We start from the raw sequence: 15,415 nt of genomic DNA, 5'->3' as shown, positions 1-15,415 counted from the left end.
GGGAATGGGGGAAGTGCCTGAACTCAGGGCTGGGTGGTGGTGTGTGCAGCACCTCCCTCCCCCCCACCCCCCCAAGAGCTGTGGGGGCTTTGAGATTTCAGGGTCACTATTTTGGGGTAAAAGTTCTGGGTCTTTGGTGTTGGTCCGTTTTCTGACTGGAGGCTGTGGCACTGCCAGTGCCTAGCAGGGATGTTGGGGCAGTGCCATGCATTTGCTCGTGTGGGGCTGAGCACTGCGGTGGGTTGTCCCTGTCCCTGGCAATGCTGTTCATCCCAGCTTTGCCCACAGGTTTGTTTCTCAGGCTCAGCATCATAGCATGTCCTTGGTTTTGCCTCTGGTAGGATCTGCCCTGACCTGTGCTAGAACAGCTGCCCTGTGGTACAGACCAGCAATTGTTTGGTGCCAGGAGCCGCTTTTGTTATTGCAATGAATCACATTTCTTACCAGAGCTGCTCTTGCTGGGCTGAGCACTGGACAGAGATGGGGATGTAGATGGTCCTTGCCACAGAGATGAAGTAACCCAGGCCACACGGTGGGAGGGTGTCAGGCATACAGCATACCAGTGTGGTGTGCTGGCAGCAAGCATTTGGGCACTGCGAGGGGTTTGGTGTGAGTGGGTGAGGAGACTGGGATGAAGATGGGAAAAGGAGGTGAGGGGTGAGAGGTGGCAAGGAGGTAGGTAGGGAACAGGCAGCCTGGCCCATGCTGTACTGGTGTTAGAGGCTGCAGATCTGGCTGGAGTCCCATGAGGGAGCAGGTCTCGGCTGGCATGCACCAAGGCTTCTGCCAGGCACTTGAAGCTGCGTGTCTCAGCACCGCTGCCGGCTGATGTACTGGTTCCCTTTTCCTCGAGGCTTGCCCATGAGGTAGGGCTGGTGGCCCTCCAGCCCTGGGCACTCAGCACAAGCTGGGGCATTGTCGCTGAGGCTTTGCATGGGGTTGCTCTCTGAGGACCCTCTGGCTTGCCCAGAGACCCAATTCCTGTGTTACTTTTTTCCAAGGACAGCCACAACGTTCCCACAACTGCTTGTTTCCTCTCTCCCTCCTATTCAAACCTGTCCTGCTCCCCATGTCCTCTTCTTGTTCATTTCCCAATGCCCTTTTCCTCCAGCTGAGCCCATTTCTCTTGCTTGATACCACCAGCTCCAAGCACTGATCTGTCCTCTGGGATTTCCCCATTTTTATCCCTTCTGCTGGGATGGCACTTTCTCTACAGCGCTCTGCAACTGTTTCCTCTTTCCCTTAGCACTTGCTTGGGCAGTTCAGTTCACAGGGAGCAGGAATGTGCCCTCGATAAAGCCTGCTTTATGCCTTCCTCTGCCCAAACCCTTGCCCTTCTTGGGGGGAGCTGGCCCAGTCTTGGGCCCCACAGCCAGAGCAGTCCTCACCCAGGAACACAAAGAACAATTCCTGTGGCGACTTGTGTCACCAGTGGCAGATTAAAGGCTGATCCCAAAGGCTTGCAATGGGTCATAGTTTATAAACACAAAGGGGTTTTAATGCAGCTGGGCTTGGGAGGGATCAGTGCGCCCGTGAGCAAAGCATGAGGTGGTTGTCCTGGGCTGAAAGGACATGGGTGCTGCAGAAGGTGTCTGGATGGATCGAGAAACCAGGGCTGTGCTGGAAGAGGTATGGCTGGGATGGCACAGTCTTCCCACAGAGAGGCTCGTCATAAGGCTTGGTAGAAAGATGCTTGGGTTGTGCACCCTGCTGCCCAGACTCCACACCTGTGCTGTGCGTGGCACAGACTGGCCTGGGGAGCCGGCTGTGGGCAGTGTGAGCACAGTGGCACAGCCTGGATACTGTGATGAAGTTATTGCTTTCAAGCAATGTGGTGCTTGGATGTGTTTTGTGGGCTGGGACGTGGCTGCTGGGCCTGGTCCCTGCTTTGGGACCTGCGCTCTGTGCATTTCTGCCTGTGCCGCTAACTCCTGGCTTACTGAGCATCCTGATTTCCCTCTCATCTGGGCTATGAGCTCCACTGGTCCCCACAGCCTGGGACTGGAGCAGACAGGGGCTTCTCCCTTAGGGGCACAGCAAGATGGTCTTGCCCTGGCTTCCCCTGTGAACTGGCCTCATCCCACAGAGCTCTGAGCTGGGTCTGGCCCAGGGCTAGGTCCCAGCAGAGACAGGAGGCTCTGGCAGGATCCCAGTGCTCCCTGTGGCTGAGCCCAGGGCATCGTGTGCCCAACCGATGAGTGACCAGGATGTCCGAGCCCACTGCCCTGCCCACCACATACTAGCCATCCAATTTCTGCTGGAGTTCACAGAATCACATTACTTCCTAGTAGATCAGCAATACATTGTATTCTGCTGTTTGGCCCTATTCTACCCTACAATTCTCCAGTAAAATACCCATCATTTCAGTTAAATGCACTAAGTTTATATTCACCTGTACCTCCTGATTGCCCTTTGGAACCTACAATATATTGCAACAGTGCTAGATATTCTGAAACATTTTTTGTAAAGATTTCAAGGCAAGCAGGCAGCACTGATGGCCACATTGCTGCCAGGCAGCATCCACATCCACGCTGTAAACAGCACATGTGTTTCAGCGTTGTCAGGTGCCCTGCAGCAGCTTCAGGCTGTGTACTCCCTAAAATGTGAAAAGCTGAGGATGGAGGGGGCAGACACACAGGGCAGATGCTTTGGTCTCCCTCATTGCCTGGTTCTGCTGAGGGGTGCCTCTTGCTCTGTGCAAAATGATCCTGAGTCCCTCAGATCCGTGGTCCATCCCTGTGTCCCTGTGGTGAGCTCTCCTGGGAGCAGCTTGCTGTATCGGTATCTTTCCTATGAGGGATTAGCAGCAGCCCACGGTTGTGCTGGCTCCTCACCCTGCCAAAAGCTGCCTCTACCCTTCCTCCCAGGCTGCAGGACATGCCGAGGAGCACGCTGGTAATGGCAGCATCTGCCTGAACTCGGCAGGAAAGTGTTGTTGGATGGTGTTGTATGTCAAGGAGGGAAGGGAGCTGGCGCTTGCGGCAGCGCCAGAATCCCAAAATGGGAGGGCCGAGGAGGGAGCAACAGGGGGAGAAGGCACGAAGGGGGGAGTGAGTCAAAGAGGGAAACTCGGCTGGATCGCAGGCTGCTGGGGGAAGGGGGGCGGCGGCGGCCAGCGCTCAGCTGGACCCGGGGGGCTCTGGTGGCTTGAGCACAGAGACTTTCTTGCCTGCAAGGGCAGGCAGCTCCTGTTGGTTCCCTGCAACATTTTCCTGCTGGGACCCCTGAAACGAGTCCTCTTCTTGCACGTTTTCTCCCAGTGGGCTTATCACAGCAGCAAGGCTGTTTTCTCCCCATTTTTGGAAGCGCTTTGCAGTCTTTGATGAGGCCGTGGGTGCTCAGAGGTATAGGTCAGGGCGTGCAAAGAGCTGTGGCACCCACTGCCGAGGTGCGGCCACGTCTGTTGTGGGGAGCGGCAGGAGTTCAGCAGAGGGGAGACCTGGCACCGCGCAGCTTTCCGAAGGAGAAGACGTGCTCCGGCGGGGAGTGTGGGTGGCAGCCTGAAATTATGCAAATCAACATTTGGGCAGGGCAGTGGGTTAATGATCGTGGCAGAGGGCTGCGGGATTGCGAATGCCCCCCTGTGGAAGGGAGCGGAGTATCGCAGAGCTCCTGCGAGGCACGCCGAGACGGGTCAGGTGCCGGGAGCCAGACCCAGTGCCGGGGCTGGGCTCGCCGCGGTGCTCCCTTACTGAGCCTGGTGCGTTGACAAGGGCGACCAACCCTGGACAGCTGGGCTTGTGAGGTGCCTTGCCCGAGTGGGTGGCCCGGCTGTGCCGTAGCTGCACCCAGATACACGGGATGGGGAAACACACTCGGGTGGGTTCAGTGCTCGGGGGTCCTCATGGCTTCGCTGCCAAGAGACCCCGGGGAAGCCTGTTCTGTTGGGATGGATAGGACTGATTGCTGGGTGCAGCTGCAGCCCTCGGGGTGTTCAGAGGCGCTGAGCTGAGCTGTCCGGGAGGCTCTGAGGAGGGTCCGGAGCCCCCTTGGCTATGGGAACGGATGGGCGTGGGGGGACGTGGGAGCCTGGGGTGGGTGGCACAGCGCTGACAAAGCAGGGCAGGTGCCAGCACAGTGCTGTTGCTCAATCTACAACATGATGTTTGAGTTGCTCTCTGTCGAGGCAGAGTCCCTGGAGGTGAGCGGAAAGCAGGGTGCTGGGGTGGGGTGGGGTGGGGGCATGCCAGTTGAGGCATGCGCAGCAAGCCACGGCACTGCCTGCCAACCCCGGGCTGCTGTGCTTTACCTGTGCCAGGACCGTCCCAGTGCAAGTGCCCCTTGGGGGATGCTCCCCATGTTGATAGGCTCCCCCCTGCTGCAGGAGGGGAATCCCACCCAGGAGGCAGCAAATGTGGCTTTTGTGGGCAAGCCTTGACCGCCTTATGCAGGTAGTGCCAGGCGGGGCAGGAGAAGGGGGACAGGGTAGGGGGAAGATATGGGATATTTCCAGAAGAGGGTTAGTGTGCTCTGGATTTTGGTGCATAATCAGTGTCGGGAGAGCAGGTAACCTTTGTGTGGGCAGGATGAATCTCAGCTTTCTGCAGCACAGCTGGTTGCATCCCAGGGCAGTGCCATGCAAGCAGGCATGGAAAGGACACTACAGCCTGTCTCAGGGCACATGTGTTTCTCCCTGATGCAGGCAGCCATAGCTTGCCCAGCCCTCTGCTTGCTGCCCCTTCTTCATGTGCCTTTGGGAGTACCCCATGCCTGGGCAAGTAACTTCAGAGCATCGCTTCAGAGCATCAGCAGTGTTGCAGAGATGAATCACTGGCAATACTGAAGGGACCCCCAAGGGTTGTCGCCATCTCTTCAGCTCCCAGAGCCCCTAAGCATATTCCAGCCCTTCCCAGCCCTGTTTTGCCATGGCAGTCTGCTCTCCAGGACAGCAGCTGCACCAAAGGCCCCCAGCAGCGCTCATGCCTGGATCCTCACTGAGTGGAGGGCAGGATCCCGCTGGGCTTGGGGCCTTGAACAGGACATCTGGGCCTGGGAAAGTGTGCCTTTTCCTTTCTCACCCCTGAGCTGGAATCTGCTCCTATTAATAGCAAATGGCTGTCAATAGCTGTTGTCAGCGGCAGGGATGGGGACTGGAGCAGCGCCTGCTGAGCCCCCCCTGTGTCCTGGGCAGGCAGGCTGGCAGTTGTTTGGCCCTGCCAAGGGACAGAGGTGGTATTGGGGTGGACTGCATATGCTAAATGCTATTCCATGTCCTTGCACCTTGGGGAGGTAATGGAAGTGGCTGTAGATGCTGCCCCTTGCTGCTGGGTGCATGCACCCCATCACCCCACACCTGTTCCAAGTTGGCATCCTCTGCTCTGTGGGGTTAGATGTGCCAACAGCTTGTCTGTAATGACGAGCATGTGGGTAAGGGCAAGCTAGAGGAAGAGTCCATGAATTGCCGTTGTGCCAGTCCTGGCAAGGTCATATCCTTATGGGCCATGTCCCTCTGCTTGGGGCAAATCCAAGCCCCACATCCCTTTGCCTGGAGCTGGTTGCATGCAGAAGGGCTGGTGGCAGCCAAGGTGTTTGGTCGGAGGCATCTGAAGAGAGGCTCTGGGACACCTCTAAGGCCAGCTCCAGTGACATGCCAGGAGCCCAGGCTTTGCTGGCAGCTCTAGAGGACAGTGATGGTGCAAGGGCCAGTATGCAGGTTGCTCATACCTTCAGGACCTGCCCCAGGAGGGCTTTGCTCCTTCTGCCTCTGCACACTGGGGATACCCCTAGCTGTGAGAGGCTCAGGACACACCAGGGCACATCCTACCCTGCCATGGGCCACTGTGTGCCCCATGGGTGACACAGGACGTGCAGGGGTCCTGGCACAGGCTTCTCCATTCTCCCTCCTGCTTTTCCTAAGGAAAGGCTTTGCGCATGGCAGCACCCTTACACAGCCCTGCATGGGTGGTCGGGTGAGCTGGGGCAGGGGTCTGCCAGGATGGGAGCTGGGTGTTTGGGCTGTCATATTTTCCTGTGGCAGTCTGCCACCATGGTAGGGGCACTTGCTAATGGGGAAGACAAGATTTTTGGTGCTCGTTTGCCTCCTCTGCTGTGAGTCCCAGGACTGCTTTCCCCAATGGGAGGAGGGTGCATGCACAGTGCAATGCAGCTTGCTGCCCAAACTGCTCCTGGTGTGGGAGCTGCTCTTCCCCACGTCCCCTCCAGCACTTCAGGATGGTAGGAGGGCCACCAGGACAGGTGCTTCTCTGGCTGCTCTTGCTTACAGAGCCTGAACAGGTAAGCTGCAGGCCTTCCTCATTATGTGGTTTGTCTTGGGACAGTGGGAAGTCTTGGCGGCTCCAGAGTAGCTGCAAGACCGCTGGTACACTGCTCAGTGACAGAAGCCAGTATCTCCGATTTTTCCATTATAAGGATGATAAAGTGTCAAGCCCTGGGGTTTTTGCTTTGGCTAGCAACTGCAGGAGACCTGGTTTTGCTCAGAGGCGGCGGTGCCCTCTGGGAGCATCCCCCTCACTTTGTGGAAGCACAAAGGCAGGGAGGAGGACTGAAAGCAGTGGGAGCCCAGAGACCTGCTGCCAAGGCTGGGAGCGCTGCCTGGCAGAGGTGTGTTTGCTGCCAACCTTTCCCTTCCATTCATGTGGTTTTTTTCTCTCTCTCTCTTCCCCCTGCTCCTTCTCAAGGTCCTGGCCACAGTCACTGGAGCTATGAAGGTAAATACCCTGCAGTTACTCCTGCTTTTTTCCTACCACCCAGCAGAGCCTGGGCCTGAGCCAGCTGTGGTTAATGATTACAGGGCTCCTGTGCGCACTCCACAGCTCACGCTTCCCTCCTGCCTGACCCTAATGCTTCAGCAGTGCCCAAACCTGGGCACGGATGGCCTGAAGAGCCAGGGGTTGCTCTGATTTGAGTAGAAAGCAGTGCCCTGCTGAGGGTGTCCCCAGCCCCTTGGGTGTGAGGGATTGCCCCCTGGGGCAGGGCTCCTCCCTGAGCAGGAGTCCCCTGAACCTGTGCCAAGCAGAGAAGCAGGCTGGGCTTTCCAGGCTGGACTTGCAGCCCGTGCTGGGACTTCGACCTGCCCAGGGATTACCTTATGTCCTCACCTCTGTCCTCTGTCAGCCTCCCTCCCCATCCTGCCTGGCCCTGCCCTCCCATCATGGTTTGGGGGGCTTCTCCACAGCACCTGTGATAGGCATCACTGCAGTGCTAGCACAAACGCAGCCCTTCCTGCTGTGGTGCTGGGCCTGGCCCCAGCACCATCACTGCTCAGGACCAGGGGCTGCCTTGGACCTGCTAATTCCCAGTTCCATCTTTATGGGGGTCCTGCAAGGGGCTGGGCTGGGGATGAGCGTGGGTTTGCACTGACCCAAGATGTACTAGAAGCAGCCCATGGCAGTAGAAGGGGAGGTTTCTAGGGTGTTATCTCAGCTATGGATCTGGGGAAAGGTGGCAGTTTAAGCAGCCACCCCAGCCACGTGAGCTGTCCCTTCGCAGGGCTGTACTGATGCAATTGGCAGCCAGGAACCCTGCAGACCTGTGGCTGTGGGCTCATGATCCCAGCAGCACCGTGGTCCCTCACCCAAGTACCAGGGCAGGCAGAGTGGTGGGTCAATACCTGCCAGAGGCCAGGCTGTGCAAGTTTATGAAGAGCTGCAGAGCAGCAGCTCCTCAGCTTGCCAACTCCACTTGTAAATGATCTTCTTGCACTCTTCCCAAACACCCCAAAAATAGACCTCCCTGGCAGCTCACCACACTCTAAGACCTTTCCTGATACAGCTGCATGCAGTCACATGGTGGCACAGAGCTGCTCCCAAGCTAACTTGATGGAAACTAAACTCACATGTGTGGCTTATTGCCTGTCCAGTGCATGTCCCTTTCCCTACCACCTACCAGACTCCCTTCTGGTGGGCTACTTACCCAGGAGGCCTCACTGGCACTCCCTCCCTTCCTCCTCATACCAGACCGGGAGCACTGGGGTGTGGGCTACCCAGATTGTGCAGGCACCATGCAGTCACCCATCAACATTGACACGGCCAAGACCATCTTCAGCCCTCAGCTGCGGCCAATCCAGCTCTCTGGCTACAGCCTGCCCGCCAGCGAGAAGCTCAAGCTGAGGAACAACGGGCACACAGGTGAGTGCAAAGGCAGAGGTGGTGGCTGGAGCACAAGCAGAGCCTGCCCAGCTTCTCCTGGCAGGACCAAGCTTCTCTGACAGCCTTTCCCTGGGCTCTGGGAAGGGGATTCTCTTGCAGGCTGCCACCACGTTGCCTTCAATGCCAAAATGGAAGCATCAGGCTGCTGAGTCTTTACAGGTCCATGCACTTTCCTGGCTGGAGGGCAGAAACAAGGAGATGGAGAATTCGCCACTCACTGCCTTTGGAGCTGGCTCCAGTAATTTGTTAAAACCCGTGTTTCCTTTGAAAATGTGTCTCTGATATTTTTGATGTGGGTTTGCAGCCACTGGTTCCTCCTCTGCATTTCACTTTCAAAGGACTAGTCAGTCTCTGGTGTGACTTAACCTTTAAGGTACCTACCTCTCAGTCTTTTAGGACACAATTTTGGCCAGCTTCTTTAAGTCTGTGCTTTAGGATGCTATCTCAAGATCTTAAGAAATTTTTAGAGGTCTTTTGTTTCTCTTCTCCAATTTTAGAACGTATTTTGGAAAGTCTGGATGCAACATATTCATGTTATTTTAGTTTCAGTCTCACCATGCCAACTATGGAGGAAAAACACAACTCCTTCCTGCTCATCACCCCACAGCTGGGGATGGTGGGTCCTGGCTGCTACCAGCTTTTTCTGGCAGCAGGCTGAGTTTTTAGCGCATGCTGGTGTCTGCCAGTCCCCAGCCTAAGAAAAAGAGGCAGAGAAAGGGACTTAAAAACCCACTGATGGTGTGATAAGGCACCTCCTTGCCCTGGTAGCTAGCAAGATGGAGCTGACCTGTGTATACAGCAAACTCAACAGGTCAGACTCGCTGTGCATGGTCAGATCAGCCGCACAGTGCATGCACAGAGCTTTATATTATGGCCTCTTGCCCTAGCATGCCTGCAGAGTTAAACTAGTTGAGCTCAGTAGCTGCTATTTTAGACACCCTGGCATCTGGTGTTGCTTGGTGTTTAGAAAAGCAGTCAGTGCTTTTTCATTTGGGTAGGAGGGGGGAAGCAGTTTCTCACATGCTTGTTAGATGCCTTTTTTTTATTCTGCCAACTACTGGTCTGCTTGATGAAAAGCCATAAATAAATAAAAAGTTGCAAGTCCAGTAAGATATTTGTACAGGTACTCCTTTTTGTAATATGAAGTGTATGCTGTGTAAGCTTTTTCAGGAGCCTGAAAGTGACTCAGGTAGCTGACAGAAGGAATGAGGTGATTTAGATATACAAAAGAAGTGTAAAAGCAGATAAATTCCCAGGGAGCAGTCTCCCACTTCCCTTGTTTGAGTTTTGTATCTCTGAACCCGGTGGCAGGGAACACAGGAGAGGACAAATGACTCATCACAGCCCTGTTATGTGGTTAATCCTGAATCTGTGCCCTAGCTTGGTGATGTGACTATGGGACACTTCACCTATAAAGAAGGAGGAAGAAAAAGAGTCAATATGAAAAATGAGGAAAAGGTGCTCAGAAAGATAGGACAACCTTTCTCAGGGTCCAGGGATGCTCATGATATTTTTGCCACATGTCCAGGTAACTCAGCTTTTAGATTTGCCATACTGCTGCATGAGTCCAAGCTAGCTGGCTAAACCATGTTAAACAAGTATGTATTTACCATACCCAAAGAGGCAAAATTTTAGCTGTAAATGCTATCAAAAGATTTAACGCTTCTGTGCCACCAGCTCCAGTGCTGTCAGACACTCACAGGCTGCTCTATTTGAAGGGTCCCAGCTCACCAAGCGCTGTAGCTCTCTCTGTCCAACTGCCTGGCTCTTGTAGGTGTCCTCCACTCTGCCAGTATCTTTTATCTATGATCACTTTATATTATTGTCACTGAATAAATTGTTGGATAACATTTGGCTTGGAGCTGGCCCCCAGAAGTCTCTGCAGAGGAGCTCTTCACTTTCCAGCATTTTCTTAGTAGCTATTTCTGAAGTTGATGTAGTTACTGGAGTGTCCTACAACCTGAAGTCGAAAGTTGTACCATGCCGCATTGGCACAGCTCTGAGTATTGACTTGTCCCTAGCCTCTTGAAAGACGGAAAGCAAGTTTGTTCATTGTGACCAATGTCCAGAAGCCCAGGGTGACTCTTTCCCTTGAGATGTCTCCTCTGCATACCTGTGGGATGGACTGAGCTTTATGTTTTACCGGGTGACCTTTTCCTTCCGCCACTGCAGTTCTCCTTGAGCTGCCTGAGACACTGGCCATCACTGGTGGCTATGCCCAGCAGTACCGAGCCGTGCAACTGCACCTGCACTGGGGCTCCCCATCAGGACCTGGCTCAGAGCACACCGTCAACGGGCACCGCTTTGCTGTGGAGGTAAGGAGTCCTCGTGGCAGTGGATGCATCTTCTCCTGGTACTGTGCAGGGAAGGTGTTGGAGTGCTGTCTTGCTCGTAGCCCATGGCCCTGTTGCCACTGGATGAATGCTGTAACCCCTGGCCCAGCTCCCTGCTCTCCGGGCAGCTTTGCGGCTTTGGTGCTGAGGCAGACACACTGCAGCCTGTGGTGCAGAGGCAAGGGGGACGACAACCCCCCATGACACTGTGCCTGCAGGTGGGCTCAGGCTGGCTGCGTGGGGCTTGGGCTGGCTGCGTGTAGGTGGCGCAACCTGTGCCCGTGCTGCAGCCCGATCCTGGGCTGATGGAGCAGGAGCTGTGGCAGACCCTGGGCTGGGGCAGCCAGCTCCCCAGGAGGCAGCGAGCAGCCTGCTTCAGGAGCTGCAGGGACTGTTTACCCTGTACACACTGTCCTCTTGCTCTGCCAGCTCCCATCTGGTTTTACCCCTCCTTCTCTAGCTGCAGTCCTCCAGCTGAGCCTGGCTCTGCAGTATGACCCCCCGGTATCTGGGACAGGGTGCTGGCTTGCTGTCCCTGACCAGGGAAGTTGCTGTGGGCAGACCTTCACACTCGCTGCTTAGCAGCAGCACATTTTCTCAGTCCCACCAGCACATTCCCCTCCTCAGAGGGGTGGTCATCATGGGTGCGCGTCTCTCCTGGCCCTTGCTCTGGCAGGCTGGAGCCCTGTGGGGGTGAGCACCTCTCGGTGGTGCCCATCCTGCATCAAGATTGCATGTTTCCCTTCCAGATCCATGTGGTCCACTACAACACCAAGTATGACAGCGTTACGGAGGCAATGGTCTACCCAGATGGCCTGGCCGTACTGGGAGCCTTCCTGGAGGCGAGTCACATAGATGAGGCCTGGGCAAGAAGGGGTGGGAGCAGGGGGAGAGTGGGACCGGTGTGGGCAGTCAGGCACAGCTGTGGGGACTAGCAAAGGTGCAAATGCTCCTGGGGAGGGAGAGGGCGGTCCAGAGGGCAGAGCAGCTCTGACGGGAGGAAGGGGTCACCTGGATACGGTGCTTGTCGCAGGGAGCAATACCTCCTTGCTGGCACTGCCATCACTGGCTGGTCTCCGTTCGGCCCCTGCCCTTGTCATTACTCTGGTGTCTCTGTGTTGCAGGTTGGGCCAAGGGAGAACCCATACTATCAGGAAATACTTCAGCATCTGCACAAAATCCAAACAGAAGGTAAGGCCCTGTCCCAGCTAGTACTTGTCTTGGGGGCTGCAGCCCAGCAGAGAGAGGCTGCAGCAGGCGTTTGCTGTGTGTCTGTGAGAAGGGGAGCGCTGCGCAGCTTGTACAGAAGCACCTCTCCAAGGTGTCGCCTGCTTGCATGTGCTTTCCCCTGCCTCCAGGGCAAACCCACCACTCTTTCTCCAGCGGCCTGGTGGCAACAGTGTGGACCCTGGCACATGCAGTGCTAGGTTGGCCATGATTTCTATGTTGGTCCTGCCTGTTGTTCTCCAAGGGGTTGCCCTGGTCTCGCTCCAATGGTTTCTTCTCCCAGGCAAGGAAGTCTTGGTGCCCGGATTCAATATTGCAGGTCTGCTGCCTGCCAACATGAAATTCTACTTCCACTACAATGGCTCCCTGACCACCCCCCCCTGCTACCAGACAGTGAAGTGGACAGTCTTCAACCAGACCATGCAGCTCTCTCATAGCCAGGTCTGTCAGGGCGATGAGCTCCATGCTGGGTCTTGCCCAGCCTCTCCCTGCAAACACGCACTGTCCATGCCAGTCCCCTGGGGCTTGCCTGCCTCCTGAAGGTGGGATGCACCCTGCTCCGCTTACACTGTTCTCCTTCCAGATGTCAACGCTGGTGATGAACCTGAGAAATGATGATGGCAAACCTCTGCAGAACAATTACCGGCTGGTGCAGGACCTGCACAGGCGACAGGTGCTGGCGAGTTTCCAGACCACCCTCCTTTCACCAAAGCAGACACCTTCTGGTAAGGAGCCATGTGAGCATGCTCAGGCTGCACCCAGCCACAGGGATGCAGAGACGGGACGAGGGGCAGGAGTCAGGGCTTTGTGTCTCTTACAAAAATGCAGCATTTGCATGGGTTAGCCCAACCTGGCAGGGGACTTACACCAGCACTGGTCTTGGGGCCCTGCTGTCCCCCATTTTTGTGCTTCTGTCACCCTGCCTGGGGAAGACTTTTTAGGAACTATTTTATCCTTGTGGAAATAACAGTAGTGGGACGAGGGGATGCATGGTCAAGGGCAAACAGCCAGGTCCTAACATCCTAGCTAGCCTCTTCATCCCCAAACGTAGTAGCTGAATTCAGTAGGAGGTGCAGAGATACGGGCTTGCAGCAAGCACCCCACCACCAAACCCCACCTACGGGCAGGGCAGGAGACCCCTCCTGACTGCTGTGTGCCAGCAGGGCCAGGCAGCCATCCTGGCTGGGCACATGGACCCCTGCCTGCCTGAGGCACTGCTGTCTGCCCATCCTCAACACATCCTTGAGGACCTTTATTGGATTGGTGGTTTCCAGCGATAAGTAGAAATTCCTGTCAATCCTCGGGTGTGACTATCGCTCTGCATCACTGAATTCTTGCCCATTGCTGCTCTCAGAGGTCACTGGGGGTTTTCTGTCCAACATCCTGTTCCTCTTCTGTTTTGATGGCATTTCCTACACCTTGTGTCAAGGTGACTAATAGAAACAGCACACAGGCTTGGTCCCAAGCCTTTGGGCAATGCCTCGCCTCAGTAACCACACACCGTGGTGCAAGGCACTTCCCTTCACCATCCCACCTTCAGCCAGCTTGCTAACGGCTGCAGGATTTTAATCACTGTGGTCTTCAGCCTGGCTAGCTGTTTCCCATGTGGCACCGCATCAAATGCTTCACTGAAGTCGGCAGAGATAAAATCTACTGCATTTTCTTTGTCTAGAATATCACTTATCAAAGAAGGATATCGGGTTAGGCTGGCATGCTCTATCTTTGGTAAACCTGTTAGGTACTTTATCATATTTTCCATTTACCTCCAAGCCTTTCTTTTACTACTTTCATGCAGAAGCTGTTCCAAAGCCTCCAGCCACCAATGCGGGGGTGAGGGGGGGAGTTGCCCAGCTCACCTTGGGTTTTTTTCCTTTCCTTATTTGCTATTTCTATCCAACAACCCCCACTTTCACAAAGCCACAAAGCCCTTGTTCCTGGAGTGCCAGGACACTGTTCCAGTACTCCCAGATGAGGTTACTGGTCCCCCGCCTTACGTGCACAGGGTTGTCAGGCTTTTCTCCCCACCTCAGTGCTGATAACTGCCTGCTTTAGCCCTGTGGCCACCGAGCACCAAGATGGAGTGCCATGGGGTCATGCCTCGCTTTGCTTGCAGCCGCACCTCCTGCGCCCACACTTGTTGATCTTTCCCCAGTCACCCCTAGCTCAGGAGAACCGCTCCTGCCCCTGGCTGCTGGGTGAAGATGGGAGCAGCCTCCCTGCAGCAGCCGCGCAGCTGGATATGGCCCGCGATAGTGCCACCCTGCACGCGATACCTGAGCTGTGTACAGACGATAATGCAACTCTTTAAAAGCCATGCTGTCATGCTGAGCAAATATTTGCCTGGCACCGCTCCCACCCAGCATGTAGGGCCACCAAGCCATCTCATGTGGGGTGCCCTGCCAGCAGCAGCCAGCTGCCTCGCCGCAGGGAGCTGCTCACCATCTTGCCGCAGGCAACTGTCCTCACGGTCACTGCCCACTGGGCTCACCCCATGCCCCTCTCTGGGGTCTCCTGCGGGGTTTGGTGCAGTTGTGGTGTGCTGCAGTGCTCAGCACCCTGCCTGCCTGCTCCTCAGGGGGTGGCAGGAGCCATGGAGTTTCTGGCTGGGCTCAGCAAGGTTTGTGCATGGGCTGTGGTTCAGGGATCCTTCTTTTTTCCCCCTTCCATCAATGATTCTGGTGGGGTGTCAGGGCAAGGCTTCCTGCAGCACGATGCTGTGAGCTGCTGGAGATCCAGCAGACAGCTCTCCCTTGCCTGATCATGGGTGATGGGGAGTCTTGCAAGCAGCCCTGCTTTGGCAGTGCAGCTTGAAGCCCCGCAGCCTTGACGCTTGCCTCCCCAAACACCTCGGGCAGCCTCCTGACTGAACTGTCTCTTCCAGGTAGCGACGCCTCAGAAGCAGCAGGTAGGTAAAGGGCTGGTCTGAAGGAGGGGAAGGTGTCTGGGAGGTGTACCTACCTGGGAAAGGGGGGGTCCTGGCAGCCATGGTGGGTTTGCAGGGCTGCCCTAGCATCTGTGCAGCCAGCTCTCATCCTCTTGTCTTTGTCTCCTTTGCAGAAGGACACTCTGGCTCTTCATTTCATGCAGGTAAGTGTGTTCAGCTGAGGCTGCTGCCTTTGTGCCCCTTCTGCTTTTGGGCTACCAGCCTTTTCCAGTTTTGCCCCAACTCCCTTGGCCACTAGCTGCAGGGACCATCCCCAGTGTAACGTGCCTGTGCTCGGATTACAGGGGATGTGCTGGCTGTGCTCTTTGGGGTGCTCTTTGCTGTCACGGCACTGGCATTCCTGCTGTACATCTACAAGCACCGCAGCCAGAACACACGGTGAGTGACGGGGAGCTGCAGGAGGTGGGAGCCCGGGGGTAGCACGGGTCTGGGGCATGAGAAGGAGGGGTTAAGGGTGGTCTCCCGTGCCTGCTCTAACACTCCCCACCTTGCTCCCCCACCAGGATGGATTCGCCCACCAAATCCAAGGTCATCTACACAGCAGCCTCCACTGAGAACACCGCGTGAGCCTCGCACCCCTGTGGTGGTCCCAACCCCACCAGTTCAGCCTGCCACCCCACATCCCCTCACTCTTGCCTGGGTCGAGGGAGGGCCAGCACTCCGGCATCACCTCAGCTGCATCGGCTGCCCACAAGGACTGTCTGGCTGGGGCAGCACCTTGCCCCAGCAGATATTTTTGTTATAAAAAAAGGTAAAAAACATACCAAAAAAAAAAGAAAAAGTAAAAGCCTCCCATGATCCTA

At 55.8% G+C, this 15,415-nt stretch overlaps 1 protein-coding gene across 1 annotated transcript in view; it reads left to right on the top strand.

The window, feature by feature from the left end:
- LOC308056496 (carbonic anhydrase 9-like) overlaps nt 1-15,415 on the top strand; it is a 16,596-nt gene extending 1,181 nt beyond the window's left edge. Inside the window, exons 2-12 of the mRNA XM_080371989.1 lie at nt 6,639-6,668; nt 7,917-8,087; nt 10,281-10,423; nt 11,191-11,283; nt 11,566-11,632; nt 11,952-12,109; nt 12,252-12,393; nt 14,550-14,573; nt 14,726-14,755; nt 14,897-14,990; nt 15,116-15,415. Of these exons, the coding sequence (XP_080228115.1) occupies nt 6,639-6,668; nt 7,917-8,087; nt 10,281-10,423; nt 11,191-11,283; nt 11,566-11,632; nt 11,952-12,109; nt 12,252-12,393; nt 14,550-14,573; nt 14,726-14,755; nt 14,897-14,990; nt 15,116-15,179 (1,016 nt within the window). The 3' untranslated portion in view covers nt 15,180-15,415. The remainder of the gene's footprint in view (nt 1-6,638; nt 6,669-7,916; nt 8,088-10,280; nt 10,424-11,190; nt 11,284-11,565; nt 11,633-11,951; nt 12,110-12,251; nt 12,394-14,549; nt 14,574-14,725; nt 14,756-14,896; nt 14,991-15,115) is intronic.

The sequence above is a fragment of the Falco punctatus genome, assembly GCF_963210335.1.
Source record: "Falco punctatus genome assembly, chromosome: Z".
NCBI lineage: Eukaryota > Metazoa > Chordata > Aves > Falconiformes > Falconidae > Falco > Falco punctatus.
The sequence above is the reverse complement of the archived record's forward strand: the minus strand, read 5'-3'. Positions and strand labels throughout refer to the sequence as shown.